Source organism: Mesocricetus auratus, unplaced genomic scaffold (genome assembly GCF_017639785.1).
Source record: "Mesocricetus auratus isolate SY011 unplaced genomic scaffold, BCM_Maur_2.0 Super-Scaffold_100003, whole genome shotgun sequence".
Lineage (NCBI taxonomy): Eukaryota > Metazoa > Chordata > Mammalia > Rodentia > Cricetidae > Mesocricetus > Mesocricetus auratus.
Genome location: NW_024429188.1, coordinates 98,145,099 through 98,167,772, shown reverse-complemented (window position 1 = coordinate 98,167,772; position 22,674 = coordinate 98,145,099). Strand labels below are relative to the sequence as shown.

Below are 22,674 nucleotides of genomic sequence, written 5' to 3'. Positions count from 1 at the left end.
TTCTAAAACTACAGGGATGCAGTAAACCATTTGGCTCTACCTAGCGCAAGATGATAATACTTCAGTTGACCTAAGAAAGTTAAAAAACCAAGTGGTTATCAGGTATTGACTACAATAATCCAGAAAATCCAAGAAGGATGTAGTTCTGCACTTGCTGGCTGAAAAAGCCTTCATAACGATCCTACAATAGAGCTTGATAAGTTTTCAGGTTCACTGGACCAACTTTCAACTTAATCTTCTGACTCACATTCACTAAATAACCTTCAAGTAGCAAGCAATATACCTGGAAGTCTTCAAATGCATCCTAAACAACAAGGGAAACCTCTGGTTCTAGCTCATACGTTTGTAAGAAGACAATCCCACAGGGCAGCTGATGGTTTGTTTGTCACCAATAAAAGGGAAAGTGAATAAATTGCAAAACAATTAAGTGCTTGTTCTGATTCAAACCTTGGACTGGGCATTCTTTTTTCTTTTTCTTTCTTTTTTTTTCTTTTTTGTTTTTTAAAACAGTGTTTCTCTGTATTGCTTTGGAGGTTGTCCTGGAACTCACTCTGTAATACAGGCTGGCCTCCAACTCAAGAGATCAGTCTGCCTCTGCCTTTTGAGTGCTGGGATTAAAGGTGTGCGCCACCAACACCCATTTAGGACTTGGCATTCTTAATAGTAGGGAAAAGCTCAATGTTTAAAAGTGTGTGCTCTGATATCATACTTTCCCAATTGGAATTCTAACTCCAGACTTACGTATATCTGTCATATATCTGTGATGAGCTAGGCAATTCCTAATTTATTTGTGTTTCCTTTTTCTTATCTGTAAAATTGACATAATTGATAAATATTACCTGTGTCCTTTGCTCATTGAGGATGTATGCTCAGGACCTGAAATGCATCTTTTGAAAAAAATCAACATTTCTACTTAAAAACATCATTAACTATAAAACTGTTTTTGCACAGTAACCATGTATTCTGTATTTGCAATCAAAATAATTATCATTGGGGCTGGGGGATTTCCCAGTGGTTAATACACTTTCTACATGAACATCAGGACCAGAATTCAGGCCCTCAGAACCCATATAATTGCTGCGTGGATATGGTGGGCATTGTGGCCCAACTAAAATTCCATTGTCAGATATGGAATCAGGGCAAGCTGCCTAGAAAAAATAGTCATATCCACAAGTTCTAGGGTGACTCCCAACATCATCCTTGGGCATCCACATGCACATACGCCAATATACATACCCACACACATTTACCCACACACATGCAAAACGTGTACATACAGACATACAAACACACTTGAAAATTGGGGGGGGCACAAGTGACAGAGTGGTTGCCATCACCTTAGTACCTGAAAGATTATCAGTATCTTCAGCTATAGGTAAATAAATTGATGAAAAGTTTGTAGAACTGTCAAGTCACACAAGTAATAAATACTAGAACTATGGTTAGATGTTTCTATCTGTCTGGCTCCAATTCTATTACTTCCCCATACCATCTTGCCTTCATAAATACAGGATATGAGCTATGAACTCCTGATTGGGCCTGGGCCAAAACCTGTGACCTGCTTCCTTGCTACACTACCCTGCTCTCACGGTTACCAGAGCACTTGCATACAAATATTCAATGTGTATTGCTCAAGCCCACCCCCATTCCCTCATTTCTAACTCCTTCAACATCCCCCACCACTTCTACCTCCCAACCATGTTTTTCCATAACCCACTAAGTCCTTAACTGTGGGTAGGACTTCTAAGTTCTTGCCCTATTTATGCTGGAATTTTGGCTGACTTTATTCTGTGCAAGTCTAACAGAACTAGCTTAAAAATCTGTAATGTCCTCATAACTGTTCCAGTACTATCTCTAGGACTATCCTGCTTGTACAGAAGAATAGGGAATCACTGGGATGCTGTTTAGTTTGTGAACGTACCTTATACCCTAAAATTCTCATCTGTATGTCTTAAAGATTAAGTAATCTCCCTCCCCTTCTTGCTACACTCACAATCCATATGAGTATGGTTACTTACTGTATACACTAAGACCCTTTTCTCCCCTTCTCTTGTTTCTTTCCCTATCCTCCTCCCTTCCTCTCATTGTCCTCCCCTTTCTAGAAAGAATAAATTGTGACATCCTAGTTCTCTTGGGTTGTTCTTTGATCCATCCTAGATAACACTCACAAGGAGGCAAAGCCCCTGCTTGCCTAATAGCGTCATCTGTCTTTGCTGTCTTACAGCTTTGTCTTGCAGAATTTATTGTTAGCTCTTTCATCCTGCATAACCATGATGCAAGCTATGGCGTCACTGCCAGTGACATCTGCAACAGGAGAGTGGATACCTGGGGCTTCAGTGCATTGTTCACAAACAATGATGGATTGTTAATTTTCAAGGAAAATGAACAAGGACTCAAAATAACACTTGCAGAGCACAATAAATTGCTTCATGAGCAATAAATATCAAGCAGAAGATAAAACCTTGAGCCTTAGGCTTAATGCAATTCGAAAACATGATTTATTCTGCTGTTTCCTTTCCATTAGCCAAAGAACTGAAAGCATAATGTTATTCAGTTCTGGGACACACAATCCTATCCTTACACCATAATCTATCAAAGGAGATATTTTTGTGTGCCTGTTGTATACAAGGTTCTATGTGATGTGCCCAGAATGTAAGTTTTTTCTGTGTTCTATGCAAACATCTTCTAAATATTCTCTTGCTTCCTTTCATCATAATGGGGTTCCTAATACTATTTCCAGTACCACTCTCCAAACAGCATCCTATCAACCATCCCTAATGCCTGTCCTCCCACCACCACAGGAATGACTTCTTTGATGTGAAGCATAGAAATGGACAAAAATGTTATTAGATTCCTAGAATTCCAACCAGGTTAGTCTCAGTATTTACTTCATAGTATCATGAGAGAGTAGGGCAAGAACTATGGGCATGGAATTGACTGCAAGTGACAGATGATTGAGGATCGCCAAGAAACTAAGAGTATGAACTACTCTTCACTAAGAATCCACAATATTTTGACCTATGGGGATGGCTAAGTGGGTAAAACAGTAACCATAAGGAAGCATAGTGACCCAAGTTTGATAATGACCCAAGTTCAATTCCTGGAACTCACCCAAAGGTGCTAGATGCAGTGGCATATATCTGTGAGTCTGGCACATCAACCACAAGTAAGTAAATAAATAGATATACTTTTAAGGAACACACAAAATTGCTGTCATAGAGAAAAGTCATTCAAACTTGGTACAATAGACATTTGAAGCCAGATAATTATTCACTGTAGAATACTGTCCTATAGGACAAAAGATGATTATCAGCTTCCCTGCCCTCTACCCACTCACTAGGCAGATCTCAGTGGCAACTTCCTGACCCCAAGTGGTACAAACAAAAATGTCTCCAGACATTGTCCAGCTTCCATTGTCAAGAAATCATGGAGCCAGACTTTGTAAATTAGTATTCTGACTCCACAGCACTGTCTGGCCTCTATTCCTATTAATTCATCAGTACAATGGAATAATGAGAGGTTGTTTCATAGAGTTGCTTTGAGTTTTAAATTAACGTACATAAAATGCCAGATCAATGCCTGGCACATAGTAAGCATGATCAAAAATGTCAGTCCTGTTATGGTTTCTGTTATATTATTCACCATTTTTGTAAGTACTGGTGTGGTTCAGATGTCTGGGGTCTTCTCTATTTTGTACTATCTTCCTTCTGCAGAAATGACTCTTCAGTTAAGTCCACAGTCCAGAATCACACAGTGTAAAGAGTTTTTGGATAGCTTCTGGTCTGTTAAATAGACAAAGCAGGTAATTCCCGAATTTCACATTTACAGAGTTCTCTTATTTAAAAGTAGATGTATTGGTAGCAGTAACAAAAGTAAATGAGATTTATGTCCCCTGACCAGCACACACAAGTCATCTTCTGACTTCCATGAATGCATGGCACATGCTAGTCCACACACAAACACAAAATAAATAAACACTATTATTTTAAAAAAGAATTGAAAAAGAGTCAACTACCAGAAAATGAGAGTTTTTATCTGAATAAAGAATACAGTTGGGCTGGGTAAGGATGACACACACCTTTTAATTCCAGCACTCAGTCAGGAAAGGCAATGTTTGAGGCCAGCCCAGTTCCAGGACAGCCAGAGCTGTTAGGTGTAGAATGTAGAAACACTGTGTCAAAAATTCAAAACAGGAAAAAAGAAGAATATACTTGGAGAGATGGTACCAACATGTACTTATTTCAAAAGAAAAAAGAGAAACATTTATAGTCATGAAGTCCAGTATGTTAGAAAGTGTAATCTTCAATTTCAAATATCTTTTACTGAATTGGGTAATCAGTGGTTCATAAACAGGCACAGACTTGGTAGTTATGGAGTGACATCAAGTTAAAGTGGATAATCACTTTGACAGCTTTCATTCCTTTGGTGCTTATGCACTCTTCTTCCAAAGTGCCATTATCTTCAATCCAGTTACTGCCAAAGCACTTATGGACAACTACTCTGTAACTTCTGGTCTCTTGAAGGGTTGCCATACAGCAAAGTAGGAGAACTAGGGAGGGTATTTTGAAGAGTATCTTGTATCATTAGAATTTGCATCCCCTTCTGAATATTCTTGACTTCTACTAGTAGAGTATAGGAGTCAGAGGAAACAGAGCAATGTCCTCCTCTTTGATATGAGTATACCTTTCTTTTCTTTTTGAAGAATATTTGTGTGTGTGTGTGTACATATGAACACATGTGCACATATGTATGTAAGTGTATTGCCTGGGCACATGCATAGAGCCCAGAAGAGAGCCTTGTGTGTCCTCTTCTATCACTCGTTGTATGTTGTTTAGAGGCAGGGTCTCTCTATGGAATTGGGGCTCATGTTATCTTACTGAAATTCAAAAGGCACCAGTTATTCCTTCCTTTCCACCCATTTCAGAACTGGAGTTATAAGTATATATGGAATACTCACTTATTATGTGCGTGCTGGGATCTGAATTTTGGTCCTCATAATTGTACACTAAAGCATTCTTATCTACTGAGCCATCTCTCCAGGTCCTTCTGAGTATTCCTGGCTGCTGCTAGTAAATTATAGGAGTCAGAGGAAACGGAGGAACGTCCTAGTTTGATGAGATACTTTAAGAAATTGCTAGAAATTAGGCTTGAAAGAGAATCAGGCTAAGGCTCAACTTTTCCACCACTTAATGATAATTCTGCAGATATATTTAGCATTGCACACTTTGTTAATATGAACCATTAATCTGGACCACTGGGAAGCAAAAGATCACCTAAAATTTGTCTTTGAATGAAAACTTTTGCAATCTTGCTTACATAAATAATTTGCTGATATAGACACACGATTATAGGTAATAAGGTCAGACTGAATTAATAGTTGGATAGATCTGTCTCTGGTAACTCTAAGCAAACTCCTACATATATTTAGATGCTATTGAGAATTGGCTTAGCAATAATGGTATCTCTGTGTTAAAACAGTTTGTCATTCTGGACATGGATATAGTAATCAATGAATACCATTGCATGCATTGCCCATGTACCAAAGTCAATAATTTAATTTTGGTTAGTCATTTATTCAAATATATCATGAATTGCTACTTTATCCACACATGGAATGATGAACTAGAGTCTTAAAAAGATGCCTACACTGGATGTAGCGCCACACATCTTTAACCCCAGCACTAAGAAGGCAGACAGATCTCTATCAGCTCCAAACAAGCCAGGGCAATATAGTGTGAGCCATATCAACAAATTATTAAAAATTTGCCTAATTTTTGTTGTTTTTGAGACTGGGTTTCTCTGTATTGTTGGAGGCTATCCTGAAACTTGCTCTGTAGACCAGACTGGCCTTGAACTCTGCCTCCCGAGTGCTGAGGAAAAAGTTGCCTAATATCTTAATCCCCGTCTCTGACCTAAAGGAGTGACAAGCTAAAATATAGCGAAGAAGTACAATTCAAAACAATTGGTGGTAAATATTCAGTTGTTATTGATTCTTACACTCCTCTAACCTGATGATATTCTAAGCATAATTAAAGATCCATTGAAGTGATTCTTTTCCAGTGACAGCTTTTCTGGAAACTCATCTCCTCCACTCTTCTCATCTCCAAATACATATACCTAAGCCCATTTCTGTAGCTTCAATTACTCTTTTGGAGACCCACAGCATTTGCTCACAGTTTTATTGTAATGCTTATTACAATAATTGATATTTGGTTCCTTGTGTATTTGTGCCTCCCACTGTATTCCAGGCTCTTCCAGCAAGCAGGCTTGCTCATTTCTGTATTCCAAGTCACTAGCATAGAACCTAAATAGCAAGATACATCAAAAACTGGATTTGAGGAGGAGGATTCTAAAAATAAGCAAACATAAAAATCACATGCAAGATAAAAATGTAATGAGAACATATAGGAAGGATTAAGTAATTCCAGCTTCACGGGAGTGTGATATTTCAAATAACCCTTGGAAAATGAGTAAGATTTGACAGGTGGAGATAGGTGGTACAAGAAGCAAGGGAGATAAGAAGAACATTTAAAACACATTTGGGAATATAGGATTGACAGTCATTGTGATAAAATAATGCTACTAGTTATACAGGGTCCTTATCTATACTTATAAACAAGCCTTAACAGAAACTGTACTTTTGAACATCTTAACAGGCACTTGATTAATAAACATTTTGAAAAGAAAAATACTGTATTGTCCTTTAAAACTGACAATTTCAATCATTATACTTCTCACCCTGGCCCCCAAATTTGTCCAAATTTGGGGAGGCTGATATGTTGTAAAGTCCATTATTTGATTTCAAAATCCTATGTTGAGAAGAGTTCCTGTGTTAAGTTTGTTTTTCTTTTTCACATAAATACATAGCCCATGCTGAGGATAAAGAAAGACGCAAAAGAAAAACATTTTTACACTGGTACCTAGTTCTGATAGAACTACCTGTATTCCCTGGGAGATATTTTATAGTCAGAGATCCCCTAAACACTTACTACCTGGAAACTGGAAATCCAGCAGGACCTACTTATTGCTTTTGAGGATAGTCGATGATACATGTTTGTTTTCTTACTAATATTTATAGAGGATCTCTGTTTAGCCTTAAGCTATGCCTTCATGAGAGAGCATTGAAAATGGATGTGAGGACTACAGTTCCTTCAGGTGGGGCAGTCAGCAGTTCAGACTGTAATGTGGAATAGTTCTGGTTCTCTCCCTCTCTCTGGCCCTTCCCTCCTATCTGCATGTATATGGATGTTGTTGGAATGAAGGCAAATTCCACACAAAACAATGACAAAAACTGGAATTTCAAAACTAATGCCTTTGGACATTTGCTTGTTCTCACCAGGACTAAAATAGCACAAGTATAAATAACGCAGCCAAGGACCATCCCTGATATTGCCAGCTTGGAAGGACAATGATGGATGTTAATAAGCTACTTTTAGAACAGAATTGCCTTCAGGAGTCTAATTGGCAGATGTTCATATTGGGATATAGTATAAAGGCTGTGTGATTTTCTTTTACCTGGAGGCTATCAGCAATTAGGGAATATCCCCAAATCAAAACACTTTTGTGCTCAGATAACTTATTGACTATTATCCCACCCACGTATTCAGTCAGTACGTTTATAACCCACTTCAATGTCTTTGCTTATGTCATCCATTTTTTCTGGGGTATCCCTTCCTTTTCTTTACTAGCTAATAACTACCTATCACTCAAAATATACTCTATACAATTCTGCCCTAGTCTTTCAACATCCATTGTCTATAAAGTAATTTCTACCTACTCAGGCCACAGAATCTCTTTATTCCTTAAACTTCAGCACTCTAGTCTAAAACTGAAGTATTTTGCTGGTTCTTAATAATTTAATTAAAGATAGTAAACCATAGTGACTAAAATGCATATATTCTGTACAACCTTGGGTAATAGAGATAACCTTTAGAAACCTCTCATTTGTTAAATGCAGATATAAATCCTCCCCACCTCATAGACTTGTCCTGAAAGTTAAATGACAATGACGCATGCCAGCTGCTTTGCTTGACATATGGTAAGCACACCATAATTAGTGGTAGTGGAAGGCTGAGGTGGTACTAGTACTAACAGTAATTATCATTATCATCATCATCTGTCTCTTCAACTGGACTGTGCAGTCTTTGTGGATAGGGGACATGTGTACTGTCTGCTTTTTCATTGGTTTTCCCCGAGCCCCCAGAATATTCCATTAGCTGCTGATATGCTCAGCTCTTTTAATTGTACTACTGCAAGGACTTAAAATCTCATCAGAAGTATAATTTTCATATTTTATCGCCAACTACAGGAGCCTTTGGATGATTTTATTTTCTTGGTTTGTATTCCTGAGCAGTTTGAATGGGATCTGCTGAAGTAATAATATGCTAGTAGACAAAGGATAAGAAAACTTCTTAATTATTCCAATCTCCTTTGATGTGTACATTTGTAATGGATACAAATGGGGGAAAGGGTAGAAAGGAAATACACTGAAACACCATCTGGTAAATTGCTTTAAATTTCATGACTTCCTGCCACTTCAAGCTGTATTATTTCAATCCCTGTAAGAAAACTAGCATTTCATTGAGGCGTTATCCACCACTTGTCCATTGACCATTTTTGGAAAGTGTTTGCCAGAGTTTACTCTAATAGCTAAACTAGGTACTGGAACCTCAACACAACAAATTTATTTCCTGTCATTTCATTTCAGCTGATAATACTAGACCTCTGAATGTGGATTCCACTGCAATGACACTGCCTGTGTCTGATCCAACTGCATGGGCCACAGCAATGAATAATCTTGGAATGGCTCCACTGGGAATTGCTGGACAACCAATTTTACCTGGTATGTTATTTTTAATTACATCACAAGTACATCTTTTTATTGACTTGTGGTAATAAATTTAATGGTATGATACAACTTACTTTGAATTTATGATTTTCTAGATTCTGCCTAGAGTGAACAATTTTATAATATGAGCTGTATAGGCCAGATTGCTAGTATGGTGGCACTTTGTGTATATCTAAGAGTATATCCGATGCAAGATAGAGTCATTGAACATGTAATGAAATAAAAGGCCACAGAATTTTGACAAGTAATAACAAAGCATGTCTAATTTTATAGACTTCTTACAGAACACAAATAAACATATGCTCAAAAAGAAAACTAATCTAAACGCATCTTAAATCCTAAATTCCTAGAGGGAAAGTAGGAAGGTGTAGGTACATTGGCTGCAAAATAATTTTGACATTGAATAACACTGTTTACACATGTATAAACACACATGAATGTGAGCATGCATGTGCACAAGAATGACCATGATGGACTAGCACCATCTCCACTAAGTATGAAGCCAAGGACGGGAAGATAGCTCAGAAGGTGAAAGGCACGTTGTCCCAGAGTGTGATAGCTTGACCTTGATTCCCAGAAACCACATGATGGAAGGAGAGAACCTTCTCCTGCAAGTTGTTCTCTTTAATCCCACATGTGTACCATGGCACATGTGCACATGCATGTGCATACATGCACACACACAAATCAGTAAATAAATATTTTTGAATGTTTATTAAAAACTAAAATCAGAAGGAAAACATCACAACACATAAAGGGGTTCATGTGGACACAGAAGTGACTTCCTGGCTAGTAAGAGCTAATTAATGCCATTTCAGGGAGGCTGGGGTGGCCTTTTGAAATGCATAAACATTAATCTCCTTAGTTTTATTTAATTGTGGCCCTGCACAACAAGCTCTAATCAAGCTAAATTCTTGCTGCTCAAAATGTGTTTTGTACAGCCCTAGAATTGTTTTGATTCCCAAAACATGAGGCCCCAACCTACTGAAACAGAAATTGCGTTTTCACAAGATACCCAAATAACTCACAGGCATGTTCACATTGATCACAAAGATATCACTTTGCTGTGCCATTTGTTCATGTAATTAGTATGTTCCTTAGTTTCTCCATTCCAGTTTGAATTTTAAATCTTTATGGATTAAAATGGAATTGATGACAATATTAGCAATAAATTAAGAGATGCTATTACGGTTTTTTGTGTTTTTGTTTTTTTCTACATTTTTTATTTAAATTAGAAACAAGCTGACTTCATTGTCAATCCCAGCTCCCTCTTCCCCCCCTTCCTCCCCTGCCCTCCCAATCCCCCTAGCCCCCCATCCAATCCCCACTACACTCCAGGGAGAGTGAGGCCCTCCATGGATGATCTCGAAAATCTGTCATATCATCTGGGGCAGGGCATAGGCCCTCCCCCCATGTGTCCAGGCTGAGAGAGCATCCCTCCATATGGAATGGGCTCCCAAAGTCCATTTGTATGCCAGGGATAAATACTGATCTACTACCCAAAGCCCCATAGATTGCCTGAGTCTCCTCATTGACACCCACATTCAGGGGATATGGATCAGTCCCATGCTGGCCTCTCAGCCATCAATCTGGGGTCCATGAGCTCCCCATTGTTGAGGTCAGCTGTTTCTGTGGGTTTCTCCAGCCTGGTCTTGACCCCTTTGCTCACCATTCCTCCCTCTCTGCAACTGGTTTCCAGGAGTTCAGTTCAATGTTAGCTATGGGTGTCTGCCTCTGCTTCTATCTGAATGAAGGCTCTAAGATGGCATACAAGGTAGTCATCAATCTCATTATCAGGAAGAGCATTTAAGGTAGCCTCTCGACTACTGCTTAGATTGCCAGTTGATGTCATCCTTGTAGATCTCTGGAAATCTCACTAGTTCCAGATCCTCAAACCTCTAATGACTCCCTCTATCATGGTATCTTTCATCCTGCTCTCCTCTATTCTTCCGCTGACTCAAACTTCCTGTTCCCCCATGTCCTCCTAGCCCACTCACTTCTCCCCCCTCTCTTTTTTCCAGCTCCCTTCCCCCCCCCCCCGTTCCCCCATGCTCTCCATCTGCTCAGGAGATCTTGCCTCATTCCCCATGGGGTACCATGCATATCTCTCTTAGAGTACTCCCTGTTTCCAAGACTCTCTGGCAGTGGGATTGTAGGCTGCCACTCCCCTGTTTCATGTCTAAAATCCACATATGAGTGAGTACATACCATGTTTGTCTTTTTGTGACTGGGTTGCCTTACTCAGGATGGTTTCTTCTTTTTGGGGGTTTTTGTTTGTTTGTTTGTTTGTTTTATCAGTGAGATACCATTTGAATTTCTTTTTTACTTTTTAATTAGATTATTTTTTACATCTGAATGAAGGCTCTAGGATGGCATACAAGGTAGTCATCAATCTCATTATCCGGGGAGGGCATTTAAGGTAGCCTTTCCACTACTGCTTAGATTGCCAGTTGGTGTCATCCTTGTAGATCTCTGGAAATCTCACTATTTAAATTAGAAACAAGCTTGCTTCACATGTGAATCCCAGCTCCCTCTCCCTCCCCTCCTCCCCTGTCCACCCACCAGACCCTCCAATCCCCCCCCCACCCAATCCCCACTCCATTCCCCAGAGAGGGTGAGGTCCTCCATGGAGGATTTCCCGAGTCTGTCATTTCTTTCAGGGCAGAGTCTAGGCCCTCCCCCCAAGAGTACATGCTGGGAGAGCATCCCTCATTGTGGGATGGGCACCCAAAGTCCATTTGGGTTTTTTTGTGTATGTGTGAATTAACTGCTTTTCATTACAGGTAACACAAAATTTCAAACTGTAAACTTAGTTTCAGGATCACATGTGTTTTTTATTTAAATTAGCAACAAGCTTGCTTCACCTGTCAATCACAGCTCCCTCTCCCTCCCCTCCTCCCCCTCACTCCTACCCCCCCTAGCCCCCCACCCAACCGACACTCCATTCCCCAGAGAGTTTGAGGCCCTCCATGGGTGATGTCCATAGTCTGTTATTTTGTTCAGGGCAGGGCCTAGGCTCTTCCCCAAGAGTCCAGGCTAAGAGTGCATCCCTCATTGTGGGATGGACACCCAAAGTCCATTTATATGCCAGGGATTAAATACCAATCTACTGCCCAAGGCCCTATATATTGACCAGGCCTCCTCGCTGACAACCACGTTCAGGGGGTTTGGATCAGTCCCATGCTGACCTCCCAGGCATCAGTTGGGGGTCCAAGAGCTCCCCATTGTTCAGGTCAGCAGTTTTTGTGGGTTTCACCAGCCCGGTCTTGACCCCCTGCTCATCATCCCTCCCTTTCTGTCACTGGGTTCCAGGAGTTCAGTTCAGTGTTTAGCTGTGGGTGTCTGCCTCTGCTTCCATCTGTTACTGGGTGAAGGTTCTAGGATGGCACATAAGGTAGTCGTCAAACGCATTATGGCATTTAAGATAGTTTCTCCCCTATTGCTTCATTTGCCAGTTGGTGTCATCTTTGTAGATCTCTGGTAATCTCACTAATGCCAGATCTCCCCTCAAACCTATAATGTCTCCCTCTATTGTGGTATCTCTCATCTTGCTCTTTTCTGTTTTTCCCCCAACTCAACTTTCCTGCTCCCCCATGTCCTACTCTTCCCTCCTCTTCTAGCCCTCTCCTTTTCATGGCTCCATCTCCCCTCCCCCCATGCTCCCAATCTGTTCAGGAGATCTTGTCTCATTCCCCTTCTCTGGGATACCATGCATATCTCTCCTAGGGTCCTTCCTGTTAAGCAGACTTTCCTTTTCTAACTCCAGCATTCTTTCAGACTGTGGTTTTTTGTTGTCTCTATTTCAGCTTTCAAACCTTGCACCGTTTGAATTGTTTCTTGCAATTTTTGGTTTGTCTTTTCTTCCATTTCTTTAAAGGGTTTTTTCATTTCCTCTTTTAGTGTCTCTATCAGCTTCATGAATTTGTTTTTAAGGTCGTTGTCTTCTGCTTCATCTGTGTTGGGGTGTTCAGTCCCTAGACTCTGGTGACATCATATTGATTTTTCTGTTGTTGAATGTGTTCTTATATTGTTATCTTCCCATCCCTTCTTCCAGTGGGTACAGGTGAGGTCTCTTTCTTTCCTGGTGTGTACGGGTCCAAGGTTCTCTTCTGTTGGGTGTAAGCAAGTCCAATACTCTGATGGGTCTCACAGTGGGTGCAGGTGGGTCTGAAGTATTCCCTCTCTCGGTGGTTGGCAGATAGATTAGCACAGTGTTATCAGCAGACTCAAGGTTGCTTGCCAGTAGATCACAGAGAGGGCAAGTGAAAGGAAGTCCAGCCCTAGGGAGGCTGGAGCTCACTTCTGCCCTGAGTGGGGGCAGGAGTAGACTGGCACTCTCCTCAGGCTTCTGCTTGCTTGGTCCTCAGGTGGGAGTTGACCTGGCTGCAGTCCCGAGGCCAGGAGATCCCAGAGCGAGGTGCTATTATGTTAAACACTGGGAAACAAGTACAGAAGAGATCAATCAAGAAAAAAAATATGTGAATGAGAAATGGATACCAAACCAGAAATTTCATCTATACTTGATACCTTTCATAGTGCCAGGAGGTTCTATTTATGCTACAAGGAAAGGAAAATACTCAACAATCTTACCCCACTATGAACTTTACAAACTACGATAATGAATGACCTGGTAAAAAGTGTCCAGTGGTAGTTATGTTATAGGAGTAACTAGCCTCTTTTTGATTGAATTTAAAGACTACTCTACAAGACTGAACTCATGCCTTGCACTGTTGACTGGCTAAGTCATGGGCCCTAAATGAGAGCATAAAATTATTAGTCTGCTTAATGGACATAGTATTAAACTACCCTGTGTTCTTATCTTCTATTCCTAGGTTAGTACATCTCTTATCTCTCAGAAGAGAAGCTTCTTTTTGTAATAGATAGCCATTAACCCAGAGACCCACACTGATCAGTGTGCAGAGAATAAGACACCATGGAGTGCTCATCTCTAAATGGAGTATCCATATAATACCCTGCTCACAGCTCAGGGATCATTGTGGAACACAGAGTAGGAAGATTGTTAGAGTCAAAGGTAGTGGATGTCTGCATGTTTACTATAAGTGACAGAGCAATGGCACACATGAACTCACTGAAACTCTGACTGCATGCCCAAGACCTGCACAAGGTCAGTTAAGCTAAACTCCCAACATGGATTGGACTGCGAAATATCTAAGAGATTAGCAAAGCACACCACTAGATGTGTGAGGGTTTTCACAAAGATGATTGACATGTAGGAGAGCTGCTGAGGAGAAAAGGCCCATAATAAACATGGGCAGCAACATCCAATAGACTGGAGGTGAGATGAAACAAAAGTAGACAAATAAGCTGGGCGGTGGTGGCACACACCTTTAATCCTAGCACTCGGGAGGCAGAGGCAGGCAGATCTCTGTGAGTTCGAGGCCGGGCTGGACCGACAGCCTCCAAAACAATACAAAGAAACTCTGTCTCATAAAACAAAAAAAAGTAGACAAATAAAAATCCAGCTAGTATGTGCAAATTCACTTTTCCTGAGTGAGGTATCCCATACTGTTTCCAGGCACTTCAGAGTCCCACTACTTTAGCCTTTTAAAATGGGCTCTTACCGCTTACTCTCTAGGAATCCTCTGGCCTCTTCAGTCTTTGGCTGCAACTACATCATTGACCCTCCCTCTTGTTCTGAGCTGTTTCTTTCACTGAATAGTTACTAGTTAACATCTATAATTTTCACCCAACCCTCTAGAAAGGGGACCGGTGAGAAGGAAAAGGGATAGGAAATGTGGCAAAAGTGTTCAAATACAATCACTGTACTTATACACATGTATGGAAATGTCATAATGAAAACCACTATATTTTTGCAACTATTGTATAGTAACTAAAAATGACCCTCATGGAGCTATTCTACAAAGTACCCTTATTGGTGGTTTAGTAATTCAGCTACTTTTCTGCCTCTCAGGCATTTTCCTGCTGAGACAGTAGACTGTTCTTTGACCTGTCTCTTCTGGGCTGTCTATGGCAATAGAATACACTTTGTCATAGAGGAAAAACAGATGATATATAAGCTTTCTTGACATCCCCCTGAGAGTTCAGATCTCTACTGTCAGGGATGGTGTTGATGGACACATACTTGTCATTGAAGACAATGACTGGCATAATTATATTCTTCAAGTATGGAGCAGAAATAGGCTACCTCAGGTTTGAAGTGGAGTTGCCTTTCATCTGCCATTCTGTTTTGTGCAGCTGCTATTCACTAAAATTAATTTACAGTGATGACAGGCCAGGATCACCTCTTACACCTGTTATCTGCAACAATTTTTGTTTTGACACAGCATTCCAAACTAAAAAGACTATTTATTGTCCCACGAAAGGGACAACCAGATATGCCATAGTTTCTGCTGAAAGACCAGTGTTCTAGTCCAGTCATCCCAGATAAAATCAAGGATGAGTGCCAGCCTACAATCCTATGGCCAGAGAGTCTGGGAAACAGTAACTTCATTTACTGGCTGGTTAAGTACTGAGCTGAACTCAAGAAAGCCAGTATCAGAGAGGGAGGACTGATGATCAAAGGGATTAAGACTGGGCTGGTTGAACCCCCCAGAAACAGCTGACCAGACAAAGGTTAACTCTTGAATCCCAGGCATCAGCCTGGGAATCCAGCATGGGACTGATCAAGACCCCCTGAATCTGGGTGTCAGTGAGGAGGCCTAGGTAATCTATTGAGCCTTGGACAGCAGATCAGTACCCATCCCAAGTATACACACGGTCTCTGGACTCCCATAGAACAATGTGAGGTGCACTCTCACCCTGAACTCTTGGGGAAGGGTCTAGGCCCTGCCCTATATGAAATGACAGACTATGGACACCCCCATGGAGGGCCTCACCCTCCCTGGGGGAATGAGGGGATAACGGGGGGGGGGGATGGGGGGAGGGCACGGGAGGAGGGGAGGGAAAGGGAGAGGGACCTCGTACTGACTTGTGAAGCAACCTTGTTTCTTATCTAAATTTAAAATGGAAAAAAAATATTAATAAAAAGAAAAAAAATCAAGGATGAACCAACTGTAAATTACTCACTGAATATTATTTTCCCTGTCTAGTATTTCCATCTTAATTCAAATATCGTTAGCAGCTTCATAATGATCTGTGAAGTATGAAAGTAGGAGAAAAATCTTTCATTATGGTGTCTTCACTGCAAGGACTCAGTATGAGACAGAATGGAAAATGCAGAATGGAAAATGCGGATATAGTATGAATAATAAAAACCCAGAGACAGATATTGGGGTTCAAGCTGAAAATCAGAGAAGCAAAGCAGTCAAGCCACCAGAGACCTCTCACCTCTACCAAGCCTGAAGCAATCCTGTCTTCAACATGACTAGATACTAATTGCGCAAGACTGCCAGCTATGAGACCCTGATCCTGTCTCATATACCTCTCTAGTGCTGGGATTAAAGGCGTGAGCTCTGTTTCCCTTTTAGACTGGTTCACTCTCATATAGCCCTGGGTGGCCTTGAACTCACAGAGATCCATCTGCCTCTGTCTCCTGAGTCTTGAGATTAAAGGTGCATGCCACCACTGCCTGGCCTCTAGGGCTGTGGCTAGCTTTGCATTCTGATCTCCAGGCAAACTGTGTTAGATCGTAAACAATATATCATCACATGTGGGTTCATGAATCTTATTCCCAGAGTAAGATAAAGCCCCACCATGAGTATTGTCATTCTAAAGAAGAAAGTTGTCCTTGAACTTTCCAGGTTAACTGTAACAGAAACAGAAAGAATGGATTGCATGTCTCATGACTGGTCCCATTTTATCCAGATCCTGAAGAAAGTCTGGACTTAGGTTTGTATTATTGTTTACATCTTCACCATGTACAGAATGCTTTCAATGACAAATAGAGTGAGATCCTGGGAAAGATTACTATACCAAGAGCTAATGATACATATAACAGTATACCAAATAGAATTAATAACATTCCAAAACAAACTCAGAATCCTCCCAGTAATGGTAATCTTAAGACACCTCATGAAGTATATTTATACCTGGAGATGTGTAGTTAATCTCCAAAAGGCCATATGTGTTCCCACAGTTACCCAGTAACTGGCAGGAAGATCAGGGGAAAGCAAGTTGTCATCATTTGTGTTAGATATGACTGAGGTTCTATACAATATAATGGAAAATATTTAAAATGTGTAGTTTATTTGCCTGTATAAACAAAGAGGCACCAAACTTTAACAAGATGTGTAAGCTATATGATCCATGTACTGTCATGATTTTTCTCAGAAACAACCACATTGTGATTGACTTAGGAGCCAGTGACAACGTCAAAATTAACTAGGACATAAGGGACAAAACAGTGGATGGTACTGTAGAGATTGAGTAGTGAGGCAACCACCAAAACTGAAGCCTGGACATATGTCCCCAAGTACTGCTCCATAAAAACAGATAGTCGTTTAACATCACAATATGTGTAGATAAATGCTATGGAGCCATTTTCATATGGAAATGTTTTAAACCATTTAGAACCTCCAGAAAAATACTGAAAGATCACCAGGCAGTGGTGGCACATGCCTTTAATGCCAGCACTTGGGAGTCAGAGGCAGGTGAATCTCTGTAAGTTTGAGGCCAGCCTGGTCTACAGAGTGAGTTCCAGGGCAGCCTAGGACTACACAGAGAAACTCTGTCTCAAAAAAACAAAAAAGTTGAACCCTACCTCAAAAAAGCAAAGATAAAGAAAGAAAGGGACTGAGGGAGAGAAGGAGGGAGAAGAGGTGACATTTGCATCAGAGTTAACTAAAAGCATGTTGGGGATGGAAAAGTAACGAAGGGTCTGGACAGAGGAAACAGTGTCCATGATTGGAAAGTAAGCAAGAGAAGATAGTATAGAGACAATAGTGAACTACTAAGTTCAAGTAGATAACCTCATTCCACAAAGATATTGAGCTAGCTTATAAAAAAACAGATTGCAGTGTAAGAAAAATGACTCTACTATGAATAAAGTGAATCATCACCTAGGAAAATACACATAAGAATAGAAAGAGAAGACAGTGTAAGAAGGTTAATTCAAAGTCACATATATGTATATATAAATCCTCGGACTGCACTGTCTCTAAAGTTGAGGGAAAAAACTGCCCTGGCAACCATAATTTTAAAAAGGAATGTGGGACCTGATTGGTTATGAAGATAAAATGCATCAATATTCCAGTCCTTGAGGAAATGGAAACATTTCTGTGTATGTATGTGTGCATGTATATGTCTTTGTGGTGTATGAAAATTAGGGTGCACATATATAGGGATACACATGCCTTTTTGCTTTACAGAGGCCAGAGGAGAACATCGGGTGTCCTGATCTATTGCTTTGTGCCTTATTCCCTTGAGACAAGGTCTCCAGTTGAGCCTGGAATTGGCCATTTTGTCTAGGCTGGCTTGCCAACAAGCCGCTGGAATCTACTGTGTCTGCCTCATTTTACTCCACACTGGGGTTACTATATCACCATATCATGCTCAGCTTTTATGTGGATACTGGAGGCCCAAACTCAGGCCCTCAAAGAAGTACTTTACTCACTGAACCATTTCCCCTGCCCAAAGAGAAAGATTTCATGATCCTCAATTTTGTGGGTTTGTGATATTCTATTTTTAAAAGACTTCTTTCACAGAGAGTTTCATATGTAGGTGTTCATAATAAATGAAATGCTTGAGTGGTCTCAGAGAACTGGTGTATAGCCCCAGACTAGTGAATATTACTTTCACTAGTCTGCTACAAAATATAAAAATGAAAAATATAATGAGTTCTGTGAAGCTGAATTCGATTGACTGAAAAGAATGTTCTTTATTCTGAGAGTATTGATTTCTTAATTTGGGGTTTTGAAATGTTCTATCCCTTATGAACTACATTAATCACACATTGCTTAGGTTTTCTGTTTTTTCCTACATGTCTTTTCTTGGTAAATTCAGAGTTTAGCAATCGTGTGTGTGCGTGAGTGTGCGTGTGTGTGTGTGTGTGTGCACGCTCACGCACTCACGCGCACATACTGTGGATAAAGTAGAAAATGTTCTCATTAATTCTCAAAAGGTGTGCACAAAATCCCTGATTGAGAGTTGAAAGCATAATTTGTAAACTATCAAATTTTCTAGAAAGGAAAGCACTCAGTGTAAATGAATTGGAAGGACTAGAGGGAAGATAGCTTGAACTACAAGAATGAAGTTCCACAACAGGATGTGTGGGACCAAAAATAAGATGTAGGAGTGGAAAGGATGTTCAGTGAGTGTGGTGATTTGGATAAGTATGGCCACCATAGACTCATGTATTTGAATGATTGGCCCATAGTAAGTGGCACTTTTGTGAGGTGTGCCCTTATTGAAGTAGGCATGGCCTTGTTGGAGGAAGTGCATCACTGTCGGGGCAGGCTTTGGGGTCTCATATATGCTCGAGCTACGCCCAGTACACTCTCCTGCTGCCTGTGGATCAAGATGTAGAACTCTCAGCTCCTTCTCCAGCACCATGTCTGCCTGCATGCTGCCATGCATCGTGTCATGATAATAACGCACTAAACCTCTGAAACTATAAGCCAATCCCAATTAAATATTTTCCTTTATAGGAGTTGTCATGGTCATGGTATCTCTTTACAGCAATAGAAACCCTAAGACAGTGAGTAAAGGCACTTGCCATATAATCCTAATAACCTGAGTTCAATATCTAGAACCTATGTATATGTGGAAGGAGAGACTTGTCTCCACAAAGTTGTACTTTGATTTTACCACATGCACCCTGGTATGTCTGCACACGTGTGTGCAAATACACACACACACAGGTTTTGTTGTTTTTGTTTTGTTTTGTTTTTTTACAAAAGAAACCCAAGCCAGTCTGCTAGCTTATTTTCGGTTGTACATGAGCCAGGCCTTATCCTACCTCATTGGCTGAAATAGATGTCCAGTGATCTACAAGGCATGGCAGGTGCTGGTGGAATTTTGTATGCATTAAGCAAAACTTTAGGAATGTGTGCTTCTAAGAGGTCTAAGATGGTCAGGACCATCTTGCTAGCTAGCTAGGCTGCCCTTAGAAATTTAATTCTTTCTTCCTATTGGCTGCCTGTGATATCTTCCAAAGGATTTGTATAGAGAGAAGGGAGTCAGGACTAGAATCAGAAAATATCAACTATTAAGCCATAAGATGGGAAACTTCTAAGATTTCCAGGGTTTTATAAACAGGCCTAGTCCTAAGAGTGTCAGTAACCCTCCTTTATACCAATAGGTTCTTCAACAGAGCAACAGTGCAGTGACAATAGTTGCCTTGTAGGCTCTCAAATATGATTACTATAATCTGAGAAAAATTCAGTGTCAATCTAATTCAACTGTTTGATGCCTTTCTAATTTTGTCCTTTAAAAACAAATGCCTCTATTAACCTATCACACCCCCACAACAACCAGACTGGATACTCTCCTTGTCTCTTTGGAGTGAGATTATATAAAATGCTTAACATGGTGCCTAGAGGCCAGGTGTTGGTGACACATGCCTTTAATCCCAGCACTTGGGAGGCAGAGGCAGGTGGATCTCTGTGAGTTCGAGGCCAGCCTGGTCTACAGAGTTCCAGGACAGCCTCCAAAACAATACAGAGAAGCCCTGTCTGGAAAAACCAATAGACTGTTTTCCACCCATGAATGAAGAGGCACACTTTCCATAGATGCCCAGCAGAAAGCCTATGAGTGGTATAAACACATTCATTAATTTGAATGAGGGACTTCTGTGATTAGGATAACCATGGTTCCACATTTGCCTAATTGCTAGTGCCACTATTGGCCCAAGCACAGCCCTTCATTTCCATTAAAATGTATCTTGTTTGGTGCAAACTTCCATGACACATCTTTTTTCCACTTATATAAATGGATTGTTTGAATTACTTTTATATTAACCTGGAGGCATCCTCCTATTTGTTCCCTGGTGTTGTAGCATTCATCCCAATAAAGGTTTCCCTTGAGTGGGGTTTTCTTGACCCAATAATCTTGGTCAATAGTAAGAGTGAACTGCTGGTAACACAGAGAAGAGAATAGGACAGCAGCAACAACACCAGCAACAGCAATGAGAGAGCAACTGAAGAGTTGCACAGAGACATCAAAGGAAAGCCGAAGATGAGAACCTAAGGGCTCTGATCATTAGAAGAGTGCCAGGGAGCTACCAGTGTTAATGGGCTAAGGGCCTTGGATACCCTAGACCTAAAGGTTTGTACATGCCACTATCAAAGCCTGAAGATCCCAACTCTCTTGACCAGAGAGTTATAACAGTTGTCATTAGAAATCTGTGGGTCTGAGTACCTGAGATGTGTGAGAGCTTTAAAACTAGAAGGTACTGTCTGCTTCTGATATCTCCTGTCACCCCCCACCCAGTGCTGCTGTTAACCAAAGATTACAATAGCTGCCATGTGTTAGAGGCACTGGTGGTTAAAGCCCAGAGCAGTAAATCTCCAAATTATGGCTAGAGTCTTAAGTGTATAGTTTCTAAAGCCTGTGTCAATGGGTCCTAACACTCAGGGATTATATCTCTAGAACTGGGCTTTCCACTCCAGCCCCTAGGCTTTGGGTACTCAAGGGCTCAGAACTGCCAGACAGAAAATTTTCTCCTCACTTACCCACAATTTGTATCCTAGTAGAGCAAAGAACCCCAGCCAGCTGATGTATAAAGCATCACATAATATTACCATTTTGGGGAAATAAACGTTGCTAAGTAGCCGGAAAGCTTAAGTCTACACTGAAAAATTACTACTCTGAGAAGAAAGTTTGCCCAGCTAACTCAGAATTGGCAGATTTTCTAATAGGGAGGGACTTTGAAAGTTACATGACTCAAAAGGAGGTATACAAACCAACATTCTACCCAGCAGTGACTGTGCCAAGAGTCAAGAAGGCTATAAGAAATAGGTGGCAAAAGAGGAAATAACAAAAGCAAAGTCAAACAGAGAAATTTGTGTTAAACGAACTTTGGAGGAATACCGTGACCTTTTGACAGCCTTTGTGTATGATTTCAAATCTCTTTCAGGTATTGAAATTCTGAATAACTGGTGGCAATAATACATATGTTGCAGTATTCCTCAGTCCAGGCTAGGAGTCAGGAAAGGGGAAGGAATTTCGTTGCTACTCTACGCCCAGTATGTTTTAAATTTCTCTTTGATTTTTCAGATTCTGTAAAGGCCCAGATTGCTTTGCTTAGTGGCATTAAAATCTAGGTGTATTTTGTGTTTAATGGTTAAATATAAACAAAAGAATAATTAAAGTGATGAGCACCTTTGAAATGTCATAAACAACTGTCCTCTTGCAAGCCCTCTTGGGCAGTTTAGCCTGTGGAACTCTTGACATGTTGAACTATTGTATCTCTAACCATATGTCATGAGTACATTTGCTTTTAAATGAATGTATAAAATATTAATGTAATCCTACCAAACTGCAGAGTGGTGACTACATCAGTCAGGAGTTATATTATCTATATATTTGTTTGTCTCCTTCTATTAGTAGACAGTACATGAAGACAGGCATTTCCTTCTCGGTGGAAGCAGCAGAACTTGTTTAATGAAGTGATGTTTCTGTAATCTGTGGTAAGGTAGAGTTGTGAGTGACAGAGCTATATGAATAACAATGAGGAGGCAGGCAAAACAATAAAAGGAAGACAAACACTTCGATAGCAGGGGGAAATAGATGGAATTGTTTAGGTGTCATGCAGTCTAAGCCTATCTTTTCCTGAAGAAAATTAACAGTTTATAAATAGGTAACAATTTCTCCAAAATCTTCTGCACAAGGAATCAAATTTTCCAAACACACAAATGGTGCTCTGAATCGGGGTACTCTTATCCTACTGCACAGCAAGAGAGAGAGTC

General features: G+C 40.5%; 1 protein-coding gene across 6 annotated transcripts in view; it reads left to right on the top strand.

The window, feature by feature from the left end:
* Positions 1-22,674, top strand: part of Enox2 (ecto-NOX disulfide-thiol exchanger 2) — a 265,836-nt gene that overhangs the window by 183,017 nt on the left and 60,145 nt on the right. For all 6 annotated transcript variants that reach the window (XM_040744607.1, XM_040744606.1, XM_040744605.1 and 3 more), the window contains one exon: positions 8,708-8,842. In XM_040744607.1, coding sequence (XP_040600541.1) covers positions 8,708-8,842 — 135 coding nt within the window. The remainder of the gene's footprint in view (positions 1-8,707; positions 8,843-22,674) is intronic.